The sequence below is a fragment of the Heloderma suspectum genome, chromosome 1 (genome assembly GCF_057233095.1).
Source record: "Heloderma suspectum isolate Gila_16-S chromosome 1, 16-S_ref, whole genome shotgun sequence".
NCBI lineage: Eukaryota > Metazoa > Chordata > Lepidosauria > Squamata > Helodermatidae > Heloderma > Heloderma suspectum.
Genome location: NC_139458.1, coordinates 303,680,911 through 303,703,186, shown reverse-complemented (window position 1 = coordinate 303,703,186; position 22,276 = coordinate 303,680,911). Strand labels below are relative to the sequence as shown.

The 22,276-nt window shown below is 40.5% G+C and overlaps 1 protein-coding gene across 7 annotated transcripts in view; it reads right to left on the bottom strand.

The window, feature by feature from the left end:
* Positions 1 to 22,276, bottom strand: part of DOP1A (DOP1 leucine zipper like protein A) — a 90,516-nt gene that overhangs the window by 63,202 nt on the left and 5,038 nt on the right. For 5 of the 7 annotated variants that reach the window (XM_084826998.1, XM_084826996.1, XM_084827000.1 and 2 more), the window contains exons 2-7: positions 10,142 to 10,332; positions 7,890 to 8,071; positions 5,899 to 6,069; positions 5,027 to 5,216; positions 3,361 to 3,459; positions 1,592 to 1,691 (exon numbers count right to left, since the gene is read on the bottom strand). In XM_084826998.1, the coding sequence (XP_084683124.1) occupies positions 1,592 to 1,691; positions 3,361 to 3,459; positions 5,027 to 5,216; positions 5,899 to 6,069; positions 7,890 to 8,071; positions 10,142 to 10,279 (880 nt within the window). In that variant the 5' untranslated portion in view covers positions 10,280 to 10,332. Of the gene's footprint in view, positions 1 to 1,591; positions 1,692 to 3,360; positions 3,460 to 5,026; positions 5,217 to 5,898; positions 6,070 to 7,889; positions 8,072 to 10,141; positions 12,045 to 12,158; positions 12,249 to 22,276 lie in introns of those variants that run through there. The other 2 variants (XM_084826999.1, XM_084826997.1) reach the window with 2 other exon arrangements.

Genomic DNA, 22,276 nt, shown 5'->3' with positions numbered 1-22,276 from the left:
ACTGCACAAAAGCCAGGAAACCACCAAACAATGGCAGAGGAGGAAAACGGGTGAGGTCGGGAGAAGGGGGTGTGAGCTTCTGGAGAACTCTGCAGGGACAGATTGGGGCCCTAGGTAGTCTGAATTTGTCCCAAGGGCGTGAGATCCAACACCCTTGCTTTAGACCAAAGGTTATGCAATTTGAGTAGGATAGTATAAAACTTTATTTAGTATTTATATCCCACCCACGTGGCCTTACAAAGACCCCACAGGGCATCTTACAACCATTAAAGTCAATGCAAAAACGATTTCCAAGTATCAATAAAACTATTCATTCAAACACAACTATTAAAATCACAGAATAACAAAACATCAGATGAGAAAAATAACAAAAGCAAATCTCCACAAAATGGCCATCTGCCTCACCGTTCAAACACCTGCTGAAATAAAACTGTCTTCAGTATTTTTTTTTCCAAATGGTGACGAGAGAAGTAGCTGGCCTTCCCCAAGGAGGGAATTCCACAGGGAGGTTGCCAAGAAGAGCCTGGCTGGATCAGACCAAAGGCCCACCTAGTCCTGTATTCTGTTCCTACAGCAGTCAACCAGACGCCCATGGGAAGCCCACAAGCAGGACGTGAGCTTGTGCTACCTGCTCCTTGTCCAATATGATCTTAGACAGGGGAGGGACTTTGGAACAAGGCCTCTTTTGAAGAGATTCATGCATGAGGAGAGAGGATGTTGTTCCCTTAAGTAATACAAACCAAAGCCTGAAACTTTAAAGGCTGAAACCAGCATCTTGAATTGTGCTCACAAACAAAATGAGAACTAATGCAGCTGTTTCAGTCTGGGTATAATATGCTCCCTTCGTCCCAGTCCTGTAATTAGATGGATGGCTGTGTTTTGAACTACCTGGAGGCTCCAGACACATTTCAAAGGAAGCCCCGGATAGAGTGCATTGCAATTGTCCAGCCTGGAGCCCACCAAAGAATGCGATCACAGTGGGCAGTTGTCCTTTGGGAGGCAAGACTGTGGTTAACGAGCCAGCCCAAGTTGGAAAAAGGTGCTCCTGGCCATAACCCCTGTCCAGGAGCAGTGCCAAGTCCAGAAGCACCCCAAAACTATACCTAACTCTCCTTCAGGGAAAGCATGATGACTCTAGTCTGGACAGGAAAACCAGAACTAAATCAGCCCTCCCACCATTTTATCTGGACTGAGCTTGACAAGGAGATATAGAGTCAAGGAGACTAACACAACCTCATCCCAAATCTTCGGATGACATCCCCGAGCAGTTTCAGGTAAATGTTGAAAATAATGGGGGAGAGTAGAGAACCTTGCAAAACCACAAAGGAAAAATTCCAAGAGGAAGAACAGCAGTCCCCAACACCAAATTTTCTTCTCTAATATGATAGGTGTTTATTTGGCCTGTGTTTTATTTTACTTTACTGGTGGTGAACAGCTACTGATTCAGTTTTTCTTACTTTATTACCGTTGATGTTTTAAACTGTATTTTTAGATTTTCTTTTTAAACCGTTCCCTGTTTTAAGGATTCTTGCAAACTGAAAAGAGGATTATAACATTCAAATAAACCATATATAATAAATCCTGCACCTACCTAGAAGCCAGGCATAAAGCCTTCTATTGAGTGACATATCTCTGCGCAGAACTACATGAAGAGATGCTGACAGAATTCTGATCATATCTGGGCGTGTTGCCTAAAATTGGGAATATTATATTTAAACAACAAACAGCAACAGGTGTCACATTCAAGTATTGCTTGAATAGGGAGAAAAAAAAGATTTTAATTTGCTTCCCAGTACCTCAGAATCCATACAGGCTGAGATCTGGAGCCTAACCAAAACAAAGGACTTCTATTATTATCAGCCACCCCTCTCCCCCACTGAAGTGGCCTCTGTCTCTGCGGCATCAGCAGACAGTGACCACATCTCTACAGGCAGCCCCTCCACCTTCTTAGAGGAAATTTATTTGGTGAAGTACAAACAGGAAGAAATCCCAGAAGAATCACAGGGGCCAAAGACTTATCATTTTCTCCTTTACACACAATTTTAAAGCAAATTTAAATGTTTGAGCATAGACTGATCTCATATAAACACAGAGACAAATGCAAGATATCAGAAGTGTCTGAGCTAGCACAAGTTTCTGCATATTAAATGAAACAATGGTCAAGTAGAATTCTCTCTCATTACAGAGAAAAACAAATTATTTTTAAAGCTGGTAACTCGATCCTGTAGCTCAGCTTCAAATAATACACACACACACACACTTAGAGCTGATCTCTAGGAATGAATTATGAATTTTAAAAATAATTTGCTTTACACTAGTTGACACAGAATACATACCTGTTACTTACTAATTTCTACTCATTGCCGAACAATGCTACACTTGTACAAGTTGCATAGGAGATTAAAAAAATTGTGAACTGTGACAATTCAATACTTGAATCCTTCCAGGTTCTCAGGTATTCCTTCTTTATTTGAGAGACGCTGATAAAATGCATGGCATCATCTGAACTCAACTGGCCTGTCTTAGTAATTTCTTTGAGGAGGAGCTGTGATGCACCTATGGAACTCCTTTACCAACAAGAATTTCCCCATCCATTTCAATCTGTGTGCACACCTTTCACACACACATTGCAATGCGTGCAAACTCTGGATCAAGATCTACCGTGTAAAAAATCAGCTGTTTTTAGATCAACTAAATGCCTTTCAGAATTTCCAGTATCATTAATTACACGTTCAGCAGCAAGAACATTTTAATATTGGTAAATATGATTAAATAGCATGAGGGCCAGGATCAAAAGGATCTCTCTCTCTCTCTCTCTCTCTCTCTCTCTCAATCTCTCTCACATACACACACACACACACACACACACACAGCCTTTTCAGCCCTTCCTTTCCAGCGGAAGCCTCTTATGTATTCCAAAAAGCCACCACCCAAAGTCAGAGGCGCATTCCTTAAGGCAAGGGTGGGCAAAATGTGGCCCTCCAGATTTATGGCCTAGAACTCCCATCATCCCTCACCATTGGCTATGCTGACTAGGGCTATAGGCCAAAACATCTGGGGGTGTCACAAGTTGCCCACCCCTGCCTTAAGGCATGAAGTCCTCTCACTAGAAAGAAAAATTGGCTCTCTTCTTCTTCCCACTCTGTATACATGGAAGTGCTTTGCAATATGTAGCAGACTCTCCAGACCCCATTTAGGAGATCCACTGAGATAAAAGCCTAGCACCTGGAGAGTTAGTCTGTTAACACTAGAATATACTACGCAGATATTGGGGAATTCTAAGAAAGATTGGTTGAAGTTTGTGCCCGTGGGTATATACAACAGGATGTTTCACTAAATATGCTTTCAGTGGCTTTTTACCTGACTCATGTGGAATGGAAAACAGAAAAGTATCAGGTCCAGTGTGCTCCTCTGTACTAATACACTGGAATCCTGCACTGAAGTGCTTACTGCTTCTACCTGAAACAGAATGGCCATTAAGAACATGCAAAATCAGTAACACTGCTTTGCTTACTTTACACAAAATTGTACACATGTATAGAAACATCACTGCCTCCTTTTAACTGGGGCCAGGTTTGGAAGATACTGTCCCATGATCTTCCCTGTGTGTGTGATAGGATAAGGTGATTGTGCCTTTCTTCCTTCCACACAATCTGGGCATGTTTTTTACACATGCACACCCTACAGGGATGTCCAGTAGACTTGGAGGGATGGGCAGGCACATCACGCATGCCAGGAGGGAAGCCATGGTCTTGCTCCTCCAAGACTTGTGGGAGAGAGATCAAGGGAACTGATCTCTAAAGGATCTGATCCGAACTGGACCAATATCAAAATAATGTTTAAAATGGAAAGAACAGAAAGAAATGTGGAGGTTGTGGAAATGAAATGATGAAACTCCTGAAAGATATAAATAATCTCAGATATTCAGACCTATAATGCCATGGTATCTAACACAGTGAAAACTAGAATATGTGATGTAACAGTTTGCCCCACATATACACATACCCTACCCTATACTCCACGTGTATACATATGGCAGTAACTACACTGCAAAATAATTATAGGTTAGATGCTGTTTTCAGCAACAAAATATAGGGTAGTCCATTGATGGTAGCATCTCCTGGGGGAACTCCACACAGAATGCTCTCACTGGCAGAAATGGATCGAGTTAGTTTTCACCAACTCCTCCCCATTGCAGCCCTCAGTGGCACCTCTCCACTGTTCCACCCAAACCTCTGGAGCAGCTTTTGGGGGGCACAGGGAGCAATGGGAGGGGGGAATCAATGAAAATTGACTTGTTCCCATTCCACCAGTAAGATTCCTCTGCTGGATTAGTCGCTTTGTGCAGACTGAAGGAGCCCTTCTGTCTGCAGGGAGTACTTTCAGGATCTAACTCTATGTCTTTCAGAAACAGTATTTATTACATGTTGATATCATAAACATCTGAGTTCCTTACACCATAGGAAGAATTACTTGGATCATCAGGCTAAACTTATTGGCAAAATCCAGACAAAGTTAGGTTCTTAAGTCCCACTGATCTCCATGGGAAATGCTTAATTATCCTACTAAATTCATCGGGACTTTAAAGTGTGCTCTTTAATTCAGCCTGATGAACAAAGAAACATCATATTTTTGAAGTATTTTCAGAATTATAGGTTGTATCCAGTGCCGAGCGTCCACCAGTGAAACAGAAATTTCCCCTGCACCACCACAAATCTGCTCTGGAAGATTGGGGGATCCTTTGAAGCACACTTTGGGAGGTGTGTGGAGTGGAGGGGGATAAAAATGAGCAAGGGAAGTCCAGTGGCATGAGCAGAGGTCCACTCATGTAACGCTGGATGTAACCTTGTACCAGCATTTTAACAATATTGCTGTTACAACATCTAACACATAAGTACTTTGAAATTCAGCTGCTGCTGTGATAGACACAGAATGAACTTCCTTATGTAAATATGATTTCAAAAAGTTATGAAGACAAATAACTGGGCCTGGGCAATTACAAAAATAAAGCTTGACTGACTCTTACCATTAGTTCAATGTCACTGCCTATAATATAGAGCTGATCTTCCATGGAAAGCTTTCTATTCAGATGGGAGAGAACATAAGTAATTCCAGGCAACCGAACCGCAGGACTAGTAAGAAGACTACCCCATAGAGCGCTGTAGAAAGCTGACTGGTCCACTGCAGCAGCTACCTTCTCCAGCAGAGTGTTAGTTCTGCGACACAAGCAACAACAGTAAAATGAAAATTGAAGTCCAGATAACAGGATAGTCTTGGGATACTTCCAGACAAGGCTTTTATTGTGAAACTGATCTGCTTCGTTCACAAATTTTCACAGGGGTCCAGATGTAGTAATTTTCCACTTGTAACCCTCCTGTTTTTTTCTCACCACTTCTTCCATCTTTTCTGTTCCCACAAAAAATCCATTCAGGGAAAGACAGAATAGCTGCAGAATGTCTTTGGACTGGCAGTGCTAGGAGCCCTCCGTCTGGAAGCACCCAAAGACTGAAAAAGGCCCTAGGCTCTTGGAGCTATGCATAGAGACTGCGCTCCATTTCAAAGAGGAAGATAAAGTTATAAAGGATAAGTAAGGAGTACCTTTAGCCTCATTGGGTATGCCAGACTTTCACCGATTCAAACACAAGGCTGGAAAACACACCAACTTGGTCAAAGATACTAGAAGGAAGGTGAGGATTTTGACATAGAACCTGGAACTCTAGAAGAGTTGCTTAAGGTCACACAGAAAGCTTGTGTTACCCAGTTGAAATTTTGATGTTTTCCTCTTGGAACAGCTGGCTCCCATATAACGTACCACAACCAGTTAAGATTAGCAGCTAAGAAAATTCCACAGAAGACAAGATTTTATAACAGTAATATAGCATTAAGCTACAGCCTTACCTCTCATAGTACTCGGACCCCTCCTCCAAGCCAGGAAGTATCCCAGTTAATAACCCTTGCAGGCCCGGTTTCAATGTTTTGCCCAAAGGAAGGTAATAACTTTCATACAGGCTGAGTAATGCCGGTTTAACAGACATGGCAGCATTGGCGAGAAGAGGAAATAGGCCAGAACTATAAAAACAAAACAAAATACAAACCGAGAGCCTGATAGGGCAATTGTGTGAGGCTGGACTAGTTTATCGATATCATTTTCACCACATGGAGATAACCAGTTGGTTCCAGATTTGCTCAACCACAAACAAAAGTTCTCTTTCCATTCATGGAAGAGACTGAGATCCAATGGAGGCTTCTGCTGGAGGAAGGGCATGAAGAAGATTTTCACCAATTCCCCCTTCCCACTGCAGCCCCCATGACATCTCTCATGCTTTTCCAGAGGATCCCACAACTCACCAGGGCAGCTTTTGGAGTGCACACTGGGGGCTACAGGCAAGAAGGAGGACTTGGTAAAAATCTCCTTCCCTCCTTCCAGTGGGAACATCCCATGAGCAGAGTTTTGCTCACAGTAGCTAATTCTTGTAACCAACAGCTAACTGCTAACCAACAGTTTCAAAGACTTCTAGCTAAAATTATCTTTGAATTTTCATTGCATTATTAAGTGTCTGTGCATGCATTTGTTTGGCAAGGAACATTTTTCTGCCACTCTAAACTGGTACTAATTTACATAAGCTGATATTTTATTATTATCACTACAACCATGACAAGTTCTCTAACCACTCTTCCAAATGCTGGCTTTAATTTTTATTATGGTTTATACTACCAAAACAAAAACAGTGTCACTATTCGTCCACTAGAAACAAAAAATTAATTTAATACTTGAAAACGCCACTGCAGATTAACACAAAATGAAGATAAATTGTTTCAATCTGATTTTTTTTTTGCTTGCTTCCAGATGCATATATTAAAATAAGAATATTCAAACAGTTGGTCTTAGAGCACGATGGTAATGCTAATGCTTATTTCTTCTTTATGAGAAAAGAAAATTGGTGTGTGTGTGTGTGTGTGTATATATATATATATATCCATATCCATAGGTATTCACTGATGTGTCATAAACAAACATCTTGCACTGAATGTCTGACTCCTCTTCTAACTCTCAGCATTCAAATAGTTTTATAAGACTAGTGATATAAAACTACTTTTTCTGCAGCTATTTCAGGCAAATAGTTTAAATTTGGTCTCCTAGACAAAATAGGAAAGCTTTTTAAAATATGAAATGTGTCTCTATTTGCTTACTTTGAATCCGTCCTCCCACGGAAGAAAATTAAGTTCATTTGTTCTTAATTTTCTACTGTAATATTAGTGGCAGTTCACACTACTAAATTTGTCCTTGCCATCACATATATACAACTGCATGGAGAAATGCTGAAGAAAACCAGGACAACAATCTGGCCATCATTTTTGCGAACAGTTGTTTTTTTAAAAAAATGTAGTCACGATCACAGAGATGACTGCTGTCTCAAGTAGCACTTCTGCATCCAGGCAAGCTCCTTTAAATACAATGGCATGAAGGAATTTAGCATCTTGAACCAGTCCTTGGATACATTAAATAGAATGAATGAATGAAAGAATGAATGGCTATCATCTGCCCTTTAGGATGGGAAATACAGGTCACTGACAACTTATACTGATGTATCACTCATCACAGCAGGACAAAAAGATGCACAAACTGTCCACTCTGTATCTCCTCACCCACCCCACCTTTCAGACAGTTGCCCATATAATGACTGACCATAAGCTCTACAAAGCCTACTGGATCTCTCAACAATTTCAGTTGTTAAGCTGCCTTCTTTCAGAGCCATACCGACACATGTGTGAAACATTTTATGAGATTTATAAAAACATATAAAATATATTAGTTTATTCTAACAAAAACAGAATGTTGATAAGACCAACTAATTCCCAAAGTACAATGCAAATATCATTATTTTTACCTGTAGAGGAAGAGATCTTTGGCCAGACGCTTGGGCCCAATGATTTTGAAGATAATCTCATACGTCTCAAGTGCCTTCCGGTGCACCCCACCTGGCAAGGCAGGGTGAAGGCATTGTGCAAGGCGCTTTCCTACGGTCAGCTTTTTTGGTACTACTTGGTACTTTCCATTGTTTTGGAGAACCTGAAAAGAAACATTCCAATATACTTTAAAAGGTCTAGCGCCCAATTTCAATCAGAAAGTTTACAGCATTCATCAGTTTGCATCCAAATATTCTAAACATGTTCTGCTAAGATATGCTGCATTAGGAAAGCCCACTCTCATACAGTTGCCGAAACCTCTGATCTAGCAACTTGTTTTATTAACTTTTCACCTTATTAATATTATAAAACTCACTTACAGTAAGCCAAAGAGTTAACGACTTCTTTATTCTTCTGGCCATTATGCTATATTTTATTGATGTAAGCAAATACAGCCTCACAGTTGTTTGTCATACGGCATAAAGTAATAGTCTAATTATTAGAATAGGTATGGGTGCATCCTTTCCATTGGGAGGGGAAATCCTTGTTTGCGTATATTTATATAAATACACATTTAATGCTGTGCATTTATACCAACACTAATTGCTATTGAAGGTGCAGGGAATAAATACCAGAATTAGGGAGCAATCCTATCAGGATAGGCAGCCACCTCCAAACTCGGAGGCTGCTGCCTATCCAATGCAGGGCGGGTGGAGCACGGAGGGGATCTTCTCCGCGCTCCAGCTGCCCTGCATTACCAACTAGATGGCTGATTTTGGCTGTCTAGCCAGAGTGGTCTGGAGCGGGGTGGGGGGGTGGGCAGCCGATGCATAGGAAGAATCATAATGATGCTTCTGCCATCCGCACCCCCCGGGAACGCCCCCTTTTCTCCTGCTGCGTGCTGCTCTTCCGAGCCCAGAGCCCGGGATGATCCATGCCGCCTACGAGGCGACGGGGTAGGCAGTTTTCTGGGACCTGACCTCGGAGTGCAGGCTCCGAGGTCAGTTCCCGAAAACCAAAAAAACCTTTGGCCGTTTAGCTGCTATCTAGTGGCCATAGGATTGCACCCTTATACACATAAAATATTTGCACTGTACTTAGGCGATCTAAATAATCATGGCAACATGGTAGAAAAACTGTTTGAGTCAATTCACATGTAACACCAAATAATGGTTTGGCAATACATGAATGAGCTCTGTGCTTGCATGCTCCTTCCTCCCTATCATATGACCTACTTTAATGAGTTGCTTCTGCTTTCAGAGAAATTTGTTATAATATCCTAACTGGAAACTATGTTTTGAGTGAGACCTCCATACAGGGTATAGCCATGGTTTTGCAAACACATAAGACACAGTTTGCCCACTGGTTCAGATGTAGCAGCAAACTGTATCTGCCACAAAAGTTGAGCATGGAAGTATTTTTCTCAATAAGTCACAGTTGACGATAAAAAAAATATCAAACATAGAGTGAGCAAGTGAAACATCAGAATGGCAGAATGATCATATATAACAAAAATTACAGCTCCTATAGGGGCCAAGGGCAACTTCACATATTATTTTGTGTGACTGCTCCTAAAATGTTTTAAGTGTACACCTGCAACAGTACACTTAGATGGAAAGTGCCCAAAATGTGAAGTGTGAATGCAATGAACAGCCGTCTCAAAACATGAATTTCATACAGCTACACCAACCAAAAAGCCAGAATTACATTTAGCTCTCTTCTACTCCCTCCTGGCTTCAAACTGTATTGACTGCAAAGCTATGCACTGGTTAGATACTGCAGGCTTCAAACACATGGACACATTAACATTTAAATTAATGCGTTTTAAAAACCTAATAACCCTGAGGTGCACACCCCTGGGCGCACAACCTGAGGTGCAGATCCCCTTAGTATTCATGCCAAGTTTCAGGTGTCTAGGTTTCATGGTCTTAGAACAATGGCATTGACAGACAGACACACATCTTCTTCTCATAGATAGAAGATACAGTTTGTCTAGTGTGTAGGCTAGGAAAAAGCATTTACTTAACAGAAGTCTGACATCTCAGAATTTTGACTTCCACGGCATTACACAATAACCTGATATTTAAAATTATCTACCAGACCATTCTTTTTCCAATAATTCAGTAAAAAAAAAGACACCAACACCCTACTTTTTATAACTAAATTAAATAGAGTTTAAATCCTGCCTCAAAACTGAATCCTTCTAATTCTTCTGAGGGCACCTCCATCATACCTTGCTTAGCTTTCCAAGTGATGAAATTAAGTCGGCCCACTCGCTAGAGTATTCAAAGCTCTTCAGAGCCTTGTCAACAGCTGCCACATAGTTCCTGTACTTGGAGTCACCCAGTAGCTCCAGCTCCTCTGCATTCATCCTCCCGCAGAGTCCCACTAGAGACCAGCTTGCAATTCATGTAAAGTCGTTAGCTAAAAGAAACAGAACAAATATTTGTATTTCTCCAAATCATAACTTGTACATACTGTTGGATTCAGAATGTCAAGCAAATGCATAGCCATATTAAACACAAGTACCCTGAAGTCTATAAAACTCTGGCTTGGAACCAGACAAGCACTAGCACAAGGGGAGTAGTGGAGGGTGACTTCCCCACTCCACCTCCTCCTGGCAGCCCCCCCCAAAAAAAACCTCGGCTGATGGCCAGGGAGCTCTCCTAACTGGGATGGGCTGTGGTGCAAGAGGCTGAGTGGAAAGCGGAGAGGGATTGCCCCAAATCAGGCAGAGCTGCCTTCCATGAGCAGAGCTGCCACTTGCAGAAGGTCCCTCTGGCCAATTTTAGGCAACCTTTCTTTCTCTTAGCACCCTGTTCCACAGCCCACCCCAATCAGGAGGGTCCCCTGACCCTCAGGAGAGACGGGTGGGGGTGGGGAGCTGTCACCCTGAAGGAGGTGAGAATGTTTACTAAAAGTAATACAAACAAGTATAAATATCATAAAACAAAAATGTACAATGTAAACTATTTAAAACCATAATTCTCTTCTACCCCGTGGCAAAACTGAAGGGCTTCACACAAACTCAAGCAGCTTGTGCTTGAGTTTCAGAAGACACTTCAGATGGTTAGTCTATACAAAGTAAGCATATCCCTTAATATAGCTCCTATCTAGTTTTCTGATCAATAACAGGGAGAACTTGATGTTGTGAACAGTTCTGTCAAGCACATCTAAATTCCAAAGCTATTCTTTATCAAGCATGAGGGTCTCTGGAAAGGACTGAATGCTATATTATAAGAAACACAACTGGCAAAATGGCTGGCAGTGTTCATAAATTGTAGCATTTGAGCCTGTTTTACATGCCTCCTTAGGATCATAATGTACCATCATGCATGGGCCAATTAATATTTCAAATGAACATCTTTACAGCCCTACCAAGACATGGGGTAGTATGCAATGGTGACTGCCTGTGAGCGGCCAGGCCTGCAGATCCCATTGAGCAGGTGGTGCCCACCGCTTGCACAACAGAGATTTAGTGCTTCCAGGGGCAACCCGAAACTATTGGAAACCTGTGTTTCTGGAACGGGGTAGGTCGGCAGAGCTCAGATAAGGGAGCTCCACTGACCTGTTCCATCCCAGAAACAAGCATTTCCTCTTGTTTCGGGGTTTGCCCTTGGATGCATTAAATCTCTGTTGTGCAACTGGTGGCACCACCAGTTGCACAACAGAATCAACAATGCTAGCTACACACAGAAGTGGCAGTGGGCCCAGCTCGCAGAAGGGGCGTTGGGTTCTGCCCATCGTTTTAAAACATTTTACAGTTACGAACAATATTTTGAAAATATGACCAGTCTGCGTTCTTTCAGCAAGGTTTTTCTAGTGCAAAGATAGGCAACCTGGTGCCCTCTAGATGTTTTGGACATTTGGCTGTTTTAGACTACAACTCCTATATGCCTAAGCCAGCATTGCCAATAGACAGTGACTGAGGAAGGCTGGGCCCTATGAATACCCTGGGCATCTGTCAATAACTGGGCCTGGTCTTGGGTGGTCACAGAGTCTGATGCCCTGGCCACCCTTGGATGCTACTAGAAGGATGTACATTAACTAGGCTGGGTATAGTCTAGGAAAAATTAATGTGTTTTTTAAAAATAGATATTTCCTCTTGCTTCTTTCACATGAATCCAATTGAATTCAATAGCAGAAAAGATTTTACATTCAGCCTTCTTCCTATGTTGAGAACAAGAGATGCCAGTTGAAGCCTCCTTAAAGAAGGCAGTAGGTAGTACAACCACTCCTAAAAAAACTACCTTGGACTCAGAAGATCTGAACAACTGCAGGCCAGTGGCTAATGTCTCTTTCCTGGGCAAGGTGCCTGAGCAAGTGGTTGCCAGCCAACTCCAGTTACTCTTGGATGAAAGTGATTTCTAGATCCATTTCAATCAGGGCTCAGGTCCAGTTTTGGTACTGAAACTGCCTTGGTCACTTTATGGAAGGGACAGGGAGAGTGCAAACCATTGATTCTCCTAGATTCCTCAGCAGCTTTTGATACTACTGACAATGGTATCCTTCTGGAGATGATGTCCAAGCTGGGTGTGGGTAGCAGCTCTTCAGTAGTTCAGCTCATACTTAGACTTCTGTTTCCACAAGATGGTACAGTGGGATTTCTGCTCACCTCAGTGGCATTTATACTTCATGGTCCCACAGGGACCTTATCCAATCCCCTATACTGCTTAACATATACATGAAACGGCTGAGTGGGGACATCCAGGTACTGAGAGAGTGGTGCTACAATCCTATCTGGGCAGCGATAACCTGGCTTCAGTGATCTATGTCGAGGTAGCCTCCCATGTGGATAACTGCAACACACTGTATGTGAGGCTGCCTTTCTTTTCTTTCTTTTTTTTAAATACTTTTTATTCTACTTTTATCTTTAAAAATGAACCAAAGAAAACCAACAACATAATAATCTTCTACAGTTTCCAACATTACAGTATTCTTAAGAGGACCCATCAATAATGAAATAGAGAAAAAAGGAGAGAAAGAAAGGAGATAATATAAAAAGGAGAGAGAAGGGCAAAGTGGAAAGAAACAGAAACAGAAAAAACACAAAAACAGGAAAACAAAGCAAAATATAAACAGAAGTTTACATAACAAACTTAAATTTAAACTACATTACACATAAATTTCAAATATCACTCTACTTAAAAATTATACCAATCTTACAGATCAATACAGCTTAAGTAATCAATTTCAATATTGTATCTTCAGGGTTATAACGAAGAGGCAAGCTTACAATTCATTTCCATTGGCCATATCATGCCTTTTAGCTACTATATAATGATAAAGCTTAAGAACAACCAGCCAGAAATATTTACTAATCCTAGTATCATAATACTGATAATATTAATTAAAAAAGAAAGAGATTATAAAGGATAAAAGAGATCACCAATATATTTTATACGATCTATATTTTAGATAGTATCATTTCTAAATATATAAATGAATGTGCACATTTCTGTACACCCTCACACAGAAGATTTAAATACAGCCTATCATATCCATTTTAAGAGAAGAAAAAAGAAAGGGATGAAAGAAAAAGAATGGATACATATAATCAGCTATCTCTGGCCTAGCCAGGATCTTACAGACTAAACATAGCCAATTGACAAAACATGTTTGTAAATTCCAGTTCATGGGGCTGGAGTAGAAGTCTCACGTGTTTTTCCCATTAGCCACGCCTCCGCCATTTCATGATTTAGAAACTTCATCTGACCTTCAGAAAAATGCAAAATGTAGCAGGATATTTTAAATGACATTGTAAATTCATTTGTTTTGCCAGGTTTCTCGCCTTGGTAAATTGCCTTCTTTTATCAGCAACTTCTTTGGTGTAATCCGGAAATAACATAACTCTATCTTGCTTTGATCCCCAAAAAAGATTTCCCCCCTGTCTTGCCGAACGCAGGATATGATTTTTTGTTGAGATTCTTGCAAATTGAACTATAATTGTATAGCCAGTCCCTTTAGCATTTGGCACATGGGATGTATGCTCAATGTCAAGTAAATAATCAGATGACAAAGGAAGTATCTCATGCAGGAGCTTATCTACAAAAGTAAGCAAATTTACATCAGTAGATAGATCTTTGATAACAATAATATGCACATTTGCTCTGTGTGTGAAAGCCTCCAATTATGAGATTCTTGCAAAAAAATTGTTGTGATAAGCTTGTGAGGCAATCTCCTGCGCTGCCACTCGATCTTGTAGCTCATTAACCTTCACCTCCATTTTTTGCCAGGAGTTGTTAATTATGTCCACAGCCCCTTGCAGGGTGGTGATGGAATTCTGAATTGTATCCAGTCTCTTAGCCTGTTCAGCAAATTGCGAAGACAAAGTTTTTATCAAAGCAAGTAACTCCTCGGTATTTCCATCGCTTCTCAAAGCCTTTGGCTAGTGTGTGTGTGTGTGTGGGGGGGGGGGGGTTGGCGGCACTTCTACTCCTTTTCTCCCCCTTGGTGTTGCCATCCTTCTTTTTAAATAAATCTTGTAGGTCCTCAAATATTGCTGGTATTCCTTAGTCCATAAACACTAAAAACTACATTGGAGCACATCAGCCCTGAATTCTCCTAATTAGATAGGAGTTTCAAAACAACTTTGAGCGGTGATTAAGCTCTGGCAGACTAGCCTCGGAGCCCAGCCCCTCTGCTGCTTCACAAAAAGGGCTACTCTTCCAAGACTTCATCCAGATGCTGCTCTTGCCTCCCCTTTTCATTCCAGGGGAAGATAAAAAGGTTTTTCAACCTCTTAAAAGCTGTTTGAGATAGCGTCCCGCAGAGGCTCAGCAGAACACTGCCAGGGCGACATTGGCTCCGACTGGAAGTGTATGTGAGACTGCCTTTCAAAAAGTTCTGGAAAGGTTATTTGATACAGACATGGCTGCTAGAGTGCAAGCTGGGAATGGGTATTATGATCATATTATGTCAGCGCTTTGCCATCTTGATTGTTTCACAGTCCCTTTCCAGGCAAGTCTTAGTCCTAACCTTTAAAGCTCTTCCTGCTTTAGGACCTCAGTATCCGAAGTATCGCTTCTTCCCCTATCTAACTACCTATGCCTTGAGATAATCATTTGATACCCTTTATTTAAGTATCCCTGCCAAGAGAGGTAGGGTAGGTGGCTATGTGTGAATGGGTCTATTTAGTAGAGACTCCACATTTCCATTTATGAAATGCCCATCACAGAGTCCCGCCTACTTTAATATCTTCCCAGTACCAGCCAAAAACTTTATTTTATTTTCCCAGGTCTTTCCAATCATACGGTGCTTTTTAATATTGTTAATATAGGTTTATGTTGTTTTAATTCCACGGTTTTTGTATCCCTCTGCTCCCTGCTTTTAATTTATCGGTGTTGATACCAATTGGGGCATTTTATTGTATTTTATTCTAATCTGTTTTTAAAACATGCATACATAAATAAAACAAGCTTTCTAGGATGGGGGCACTTCCTTGCCACTGCCAGAGGTGGAAGAGGAAAAGGAGAAGAATAGAGGAAGTGTCCAATCAGGGAAGACAGTAGAGGAGGAGGAAGCATCAACTTAATATTTTTACTACTGGTCCAATGGAAGGGGAAGGGTACGGGTATGAAGGCGATACCTTTGCCAACAGAGTTGTCTAGCAGATATATCTGCAACCAAACACTTTGCTGCATTTGCTTATTTTTTACACCTTGGTAATAATACTTAGATTTAGCATCATGAAAGTGTGAAGCAGATTATTCTGCAGCTACCAGGAACAAGAAGTCACATATAGGCCTGCAGCAATATTATAAAACAGGAGTCCAAAACCTTAATAGTGCTAAAAAAAATGAGTGTAAAAGTCCAGCAAAATTAAGAGATGAAATAAAACACCTTGAATTACACACAGCTGATAAATGCCTTTTTAGTCTTCAAACTACAATATAAAATATTGCCTACAATATAAAATATTGCCTACAATCCAAATTCCTCCAAAGTGGATAGATTGTCTCATAAAGCAGTTGGATAGAAGTTATATCGAATTCAGTTGAAGATGCTCAATCCACTAAGAGCATGAAGCCTTAGGATGGGAGGGACGGAGGGACTGCAGCTCAGGGACAGAGGACATGATTTGCACCCAAAAGGTCTGAGGTTCGATTCCCAGCATCTCCAGGTAGGGCAAGAAAAATTCCTGTCTGAAACTCTGGAAAGTCTCTGCCAGTCAGTGTCGACAATAGTCGGCTAGTCTGACTCAGTATAAGTCAGGTTCCTATGAGAGCAAACACTCTTAAACAGCCCTAATAGGCATGCATCCAATATCCATATGGTAGCTTTCACAACTTCAAGCCCTCTGTCAATATCCTTGAGGGAAACAAATAGCTGATCCAAGCAACTACAAAAAGTACTTATTTTATTTATTTATTCATCCCTTCATTCATTCATTCATTCATTCCATTCCATTTCATTTCTATACCACCCAATAGCAGAAGCTCTCTGGGCAGTTCACAAAAAGTAAAACCACAAAGTACAATATAAACAATATAAACTATGACAGCTTAGAACTACATATAAAAGTACAACCGGAATAAAACTTGCCTCAGATACCCCTGGCATGGATCAGACAGAGTCAAAGTCTGATAAATTTTACCGGAATCAAGCAAAATTGTTTCAGCAGGCTGTAGATGCTTCCCTTTTGTACCTCTTTAGGGCCAAATAGATCTTCTAGAGCAGTTCAGTTGGAAACAATTCATCTAACACAATGGAAACAGCAAAAAAAAAAAAGGATTTCTTCACTGCTAGCATTGCTACTGCATGGTCTCTATTAGATTTGTTCGGTTAGATTTGGCAGAAGTCTTCCTCCACTTGCACTTTAACTCAACTATTTGAGTAAAATATTGAACTAGAGAACCAAAAGTGTTGATCTGTATGGTGAACTGCTACTATTCGATTGAGAAATGCTTCTAAAAGATGAGCAAATTCTTTAGCCAATTAAGAGTTAGATTTCTCAGTGATTCATTTCTAAATCAGCATTCTGTCCTCATCAATTTAAGGAACTATTAGGGAACCCACAGCCAGTTTATCAGCCTCCCCACCTTCTTTCTCTTTATTGGACTTACTTCCTATTCAAGTCCTTCTGTGCTCACAGAACTGTAAAAAAACAGCCCCATAAGGATTCAATGGCATAGAATGTTGATGGACTGAGCACAAATCAATTTGAAAACAGATGGGAGGGAGAATGGAATGGAACAGATAGAAAGAAATGAGGGAGAATATAAAAAGTATAGAATGAAGCATCTCATTGTCTGGATAAGTTATTTCCTGTTTCACACCAAGAGGCTATTTTAAAACATCCTCAGGGACAGAAGTGGGAGCTGCCCATAAACATCAATGGATACATGAAGTATTTTAATGTAGTCGGGACTGGGTACAAATGCGTCCATTCTACCCACTCCACCAAAAAAGGAAATGGAGTGGGAGCGGGGGGAACCGCAAAACAGGTCAATGAGGATTGAGACTGCTCTGTGGGTACAGAATGCTGACTGATTGTTTGAGGGGGGAGGAAAACTGAGGAGATGGGAAAGCAGAATGGAGTGAAGAAATGAAGTGAACGTAACATTTTGTTGCAAGAGCCCACTTGTTTATTCTAAGGTTTAAAGTTTCTAGATAACAGAAAGTAGCAACTTACAACAACAGAGGTGTGGTCTAAATGCCCTCTCATTGCATGCGAGAAGAAAGTGCTTCTGCTCACACACAAAGAAGGGGGAAGGGGAAGTTTGACTACTTATTTCAAGTAATTAACACTATGCAAGGCCCATATGCTAAGCCTATTCAGCCAAAATTCTCCCTCAGCAATCACTGCTCTGTATTACTATTCTTCTCTCACCAACAAATGGGCTTCCTGTTGTGAGTGGTGGGCAGGTTTTGCCCACATTACAAAATTGTCCGAGTGTAGCATGTTACTCTCCCGCTCCCCCCATAAAGGCAGGTATCAACTTATATGAAAGGAAGTAAAGGCATACATTCAGAGACTTTTCCAGGATGGAGGGTTAACCTAATCCTTGCCCTTGATGATCCCAGGCTCTGGAGGGAAAAAGAGGTTTTGCCCCCTCTACAGCTTTACTTCCACAGAAACCAAAGGGAATCACAGGTAACAGATGAAACTGACTGGCAGTTGTAGACTGTCATGGCAGACAAAAGGAAGGAAGTACTTCTTCACACAGTGCATAATTATAAAATTCACTGCCATGAGATGCAGCGACTTAGATGGGTTTAGGTTATAGAAATTCATGCCAAATAAGTCCACCAATGGCCATTAGCCATGAGGCTACATGGTCTTTCTATGCTCAGAGGTAGTACGCCATCAAGTATCTCTTACTTCAGAGCATCATCTTTAAAGAAAGGAATTCTCATTTCCTGAAATGAAACTCTGAACAAAAGTATCTAAAGCAGAAATTTTTCTTCCAGCTCTTTTCAGTAGCTACATTAAAAAACTCACCAAAATAAAGATGTGTATGGAGAAAGCTACTTTATCATACCTACAGGGGTAATAGAGGATTAATAACAACAACTGTTCAGCACATCTCATTTTGCATATGGAAGATAAACTACATGCTATTATCTACTCCATGGGTTACCAGGAAAAAAATGTGTTTTCACTGTCACCTTACCAAAGGCCTTAGAAAATGAATTTTTCTGCCTGTCATTTCAAAGCCTACACTGGAAAATGCCATTTTCTTTCTGTAAAGAACAATCCACTGACCTCAAGGCCTATGACAGATAAATCAGCATGAAAGCAGCTTGGTTCCCTGGATGTAGTATCAAACAACAGATTTTTAAAAATACAAACTTTTTAATTTCAGTGAGTGTCTTAGAAGTTCCATTTGGTAACAGACTAAAAAGGCGATGTTTGACCTTTATAGTCAAACTAAAAACTAAAGATAATGCAGATGCTTCACTAGTTTGGATTAAGAATATTGGATGACTTTCTAGAAAGATAATACAGGGCAGCATCCTAACCTGTTAAGCTATCCAAAAGCAATATTTGAACTTTTGACTATTCAGGCAGTCCAGTAATCCTCACATACATTGACCCATTTTAAGATGTGACTTGACTGATGCTGTGAATGTTAGATCTTGTATAGCGTGTTCAGTCAATGCAAGTCATTAACTTGGCTCTTTCTGTTTTTGTCCTCTGGGGCATCTTCCATATCCATACCCCTTTGGTATACCCCCTTAGAGTACAATCATACAGATCTTTTTACCTCTTGCTCTTTAGCAGGATTCTATTTCCAATTAGCCTCTTCTGCCAGACCTCAGATTCAGTTATGGACCTACACTTAATGGAATTTTCCCTACTCAGTTGTACAGGAAACTACCAATAGCCTAACCTTCAGACAAAATACTTTCAACTATTTCAGTTACATCCAGTTAGCCCTGCTTGCATCCAGAAGGGCTTCCATTAGCAGGATAAATCTGGAACAGATTTAGGGAGGGGGGCTACAGGGGGAAAAGAGAAGGAGAAGTCCCGTTGTGTGAACAGATGTCAACTTACATGACATTGGATTTCACCCTTATGTACAAATCCGCATTTCCTGCCAATATGATTTTCACAATCATGTATTATTTCTATTTTGTTGTTATATATTGCGTGATCATGTTTCTATTCCTTTCTTAAATTGCCTTGAAATTTAGTAGGATAAAGTACAGAAATCTACATAATACTATATAAAAATAAATTAAGTTCATTTCCAAGTGGATAGCTTAGTCTTCTATAAAGCCATAAACTTCCTGAGAAAATGTATTCCCTAGAAAATACATGGCAGAAATATTCTGTTGAGCAGGGACCCCAAAGAACGTTACTCGGTGTCACTCCTTAGGAATTCAGTGCATCAACCATCTTTATAGCTGTTCGGGGTGTGGAATAAAAACATTTGTAGCATTTATATAGTACTGTTGAGTGTCAAAGCATTTTACGTACATTATACCAGCAATCCTTACAGCCTTCACCAACTTGGTGCCCTCCAGATGTGTTGGACTACAGCTCCCATCATTTCTAGCCAGCATGGCCACTGGGGAAAGCTGCCAGATTGGAGAAGGCTGCCTTACAGAAATCATGTAAGGTAGGTTAATACTGTTATTCCCATATAGAAGATGGGAGGTTTAGGTTGAGAGGGGGTAGCTTGCCTAAGGTCACATTAGATCAGAATCAGGTATTTCCTAAATTACACTCTTAGTTACTACACTGTAACAGCCAACTGAGAAATAGCCATCAAAACACCTATTTTGCCAAATATGTTCATATATAAAAACAACCCACAAATTCTTCACCAAAACAGCTTTGGTTACTGTACTATCCACATCAGCTAGAGACAAACAATGCTTCTTCTTCAAATGAACAGAAGAACATGAAGTCAAAAGGGTTTTTCAGAAAAGTAGAAAGCAAGCCTGGACAATGGACCTTCTGTACCCAGTAGGACGATATTTCCAACTACAAATATGAGTCGACAGAATTTTAGTATTAATTTAGTCTTTGAAAGATAAGAGCTAAAAGCCTGCCTACTTTACTATCAACAAAGCTGCAGATGTTACAACACATTCATTTATTCTAATTACTGTTAATTACTGCTCAAATTATTGGCTCTTGCATTATTCGCATTACAAGGCAGTTCCTTTGTGCTGCACAGCATCTTACGTTCTGACAGAATTGCAGTTATTTAAGTTGGGAAATATTTAGGACTTGCTTTCTATCAACTCCTGCTTTGTAAAATATGAGAGAGTTATTTTTTCCTTGTACTTAGAGCTTAAGGACAGTTCCACCCACTGTTATGCCAGATCCTTGAAGTGGGACTACAACTACTACACACAGCCCTGTTTTATATCACATGTTTGAAAGAGATTGCTACTTTCTTAAACACAGCTTTCTCTACCCATCTTAAAACATTTTCAAAGGCAAATTCCATCACAACTTCTAAACTGGTGACAGAGATTCATAAATATGATCACCAGTAGTGACCAGAAATTTAATGTTGGAAAGTCTCAAATATATTACACAACTTTTTTTTTTTTTAATAGCCGCCAGAAATGCAGGCAATATACAGTGACAATCTTATAAAAAGCACTGGGTGCCGCATCAGCGTAACGGGGATTGGGGTTGCTACAAATACAGCCCACTGGTTCTCCTTTGTAAAACCTCCTCACTTAGCAGTGGGCACAGTTTTGTGGTGCAGCTAACCACTCCAGATGCCTTTTCTCCATACTTAGATCCAGGCAAAGGGCTCTTTGACTCCCTAACAGGAGCTCTGTTGGAATTCTACCTCTATGCGTTTCACCTGTGCATTCCCCTTCCTGAGCCAACCAAGACACAGACAAATAGCAGTAGCTGGGAACTGAGGTGCATATACAAGGAAGACTGTGTCAAAGCGTCTGTTGCTTTCCATACTGGGAAAGAAGGGGTTACAGAACCATGTGTGTTTTGATCTTCAGCCCTTACTCAGTTCCTAACATGGCCCCAACACGGGCTCAAAACATGACTTCTCTCATGATATTTGTTCCCCTTCCATATAGCAGAGTTGAAACATTAACTAAACATTAACTAACAATAACCATTTTCTCCTTCCTTCTTCTTGGAAACCAATTCCTTTGTTTACTTTTCACTTTCTCTGTGCACCTTGTCATTTTAAGAAGCTTTCAGTTCTTGACTCAGCTTGCTTGGTTTGTTCAGTACTTCTACTCTGGAATCCCCCTGCATGTCACAGCTTTAACAGAACTGACAAGCAGCATTTGAAAAGTGCTCATATTCACTCATAAGATTTTGTGGAGGTGTGGGGTTGGTTTTTTGTTTGGTGAGAAATAACAACTTTGGTGGGGTAATACTTACAGCGCAACGGATCACATGTCTATCATTCTGCACTTCTTTGATAGCCTAATCATGACTGCTGTTTTATAATTAACAAATATTATCAGAGATCTGCAAGTCCCATTAACTCATTTATATGAGCATTCCCAGCATCTCTGATAAAGGATCTGGTAAGAGGTGGTGGTTCAGGTAATAGGTGTATTCACTGCAGTGAGAACAGATAATAATAGACTAAATGGACTGCCTCAGAATAAGGCAGTGTCATTTGTTCAGTCGTTCAAGTATTTTAAAGCAATTATTTCTTAGGCAACTAACGAGCATTTTCTGCAGAAAGTATTACTTTATCAGTTTATTTTACCAGCAACAACTACATTGTAAATTACCACTGTTAATAATGTAATTATCACTTTCTGTATTTAACTTCCTTCTGACCACACTGTTTACAATTCTTCCCCCTGTATAAAAAACTAAAACTCTCCATAATACTGCATGCATCTGATGACATGGACTATAGTCCATGAAAGCTTATGCCAAAATAAAAGATGCCACAAAGCTCTTTGCTAT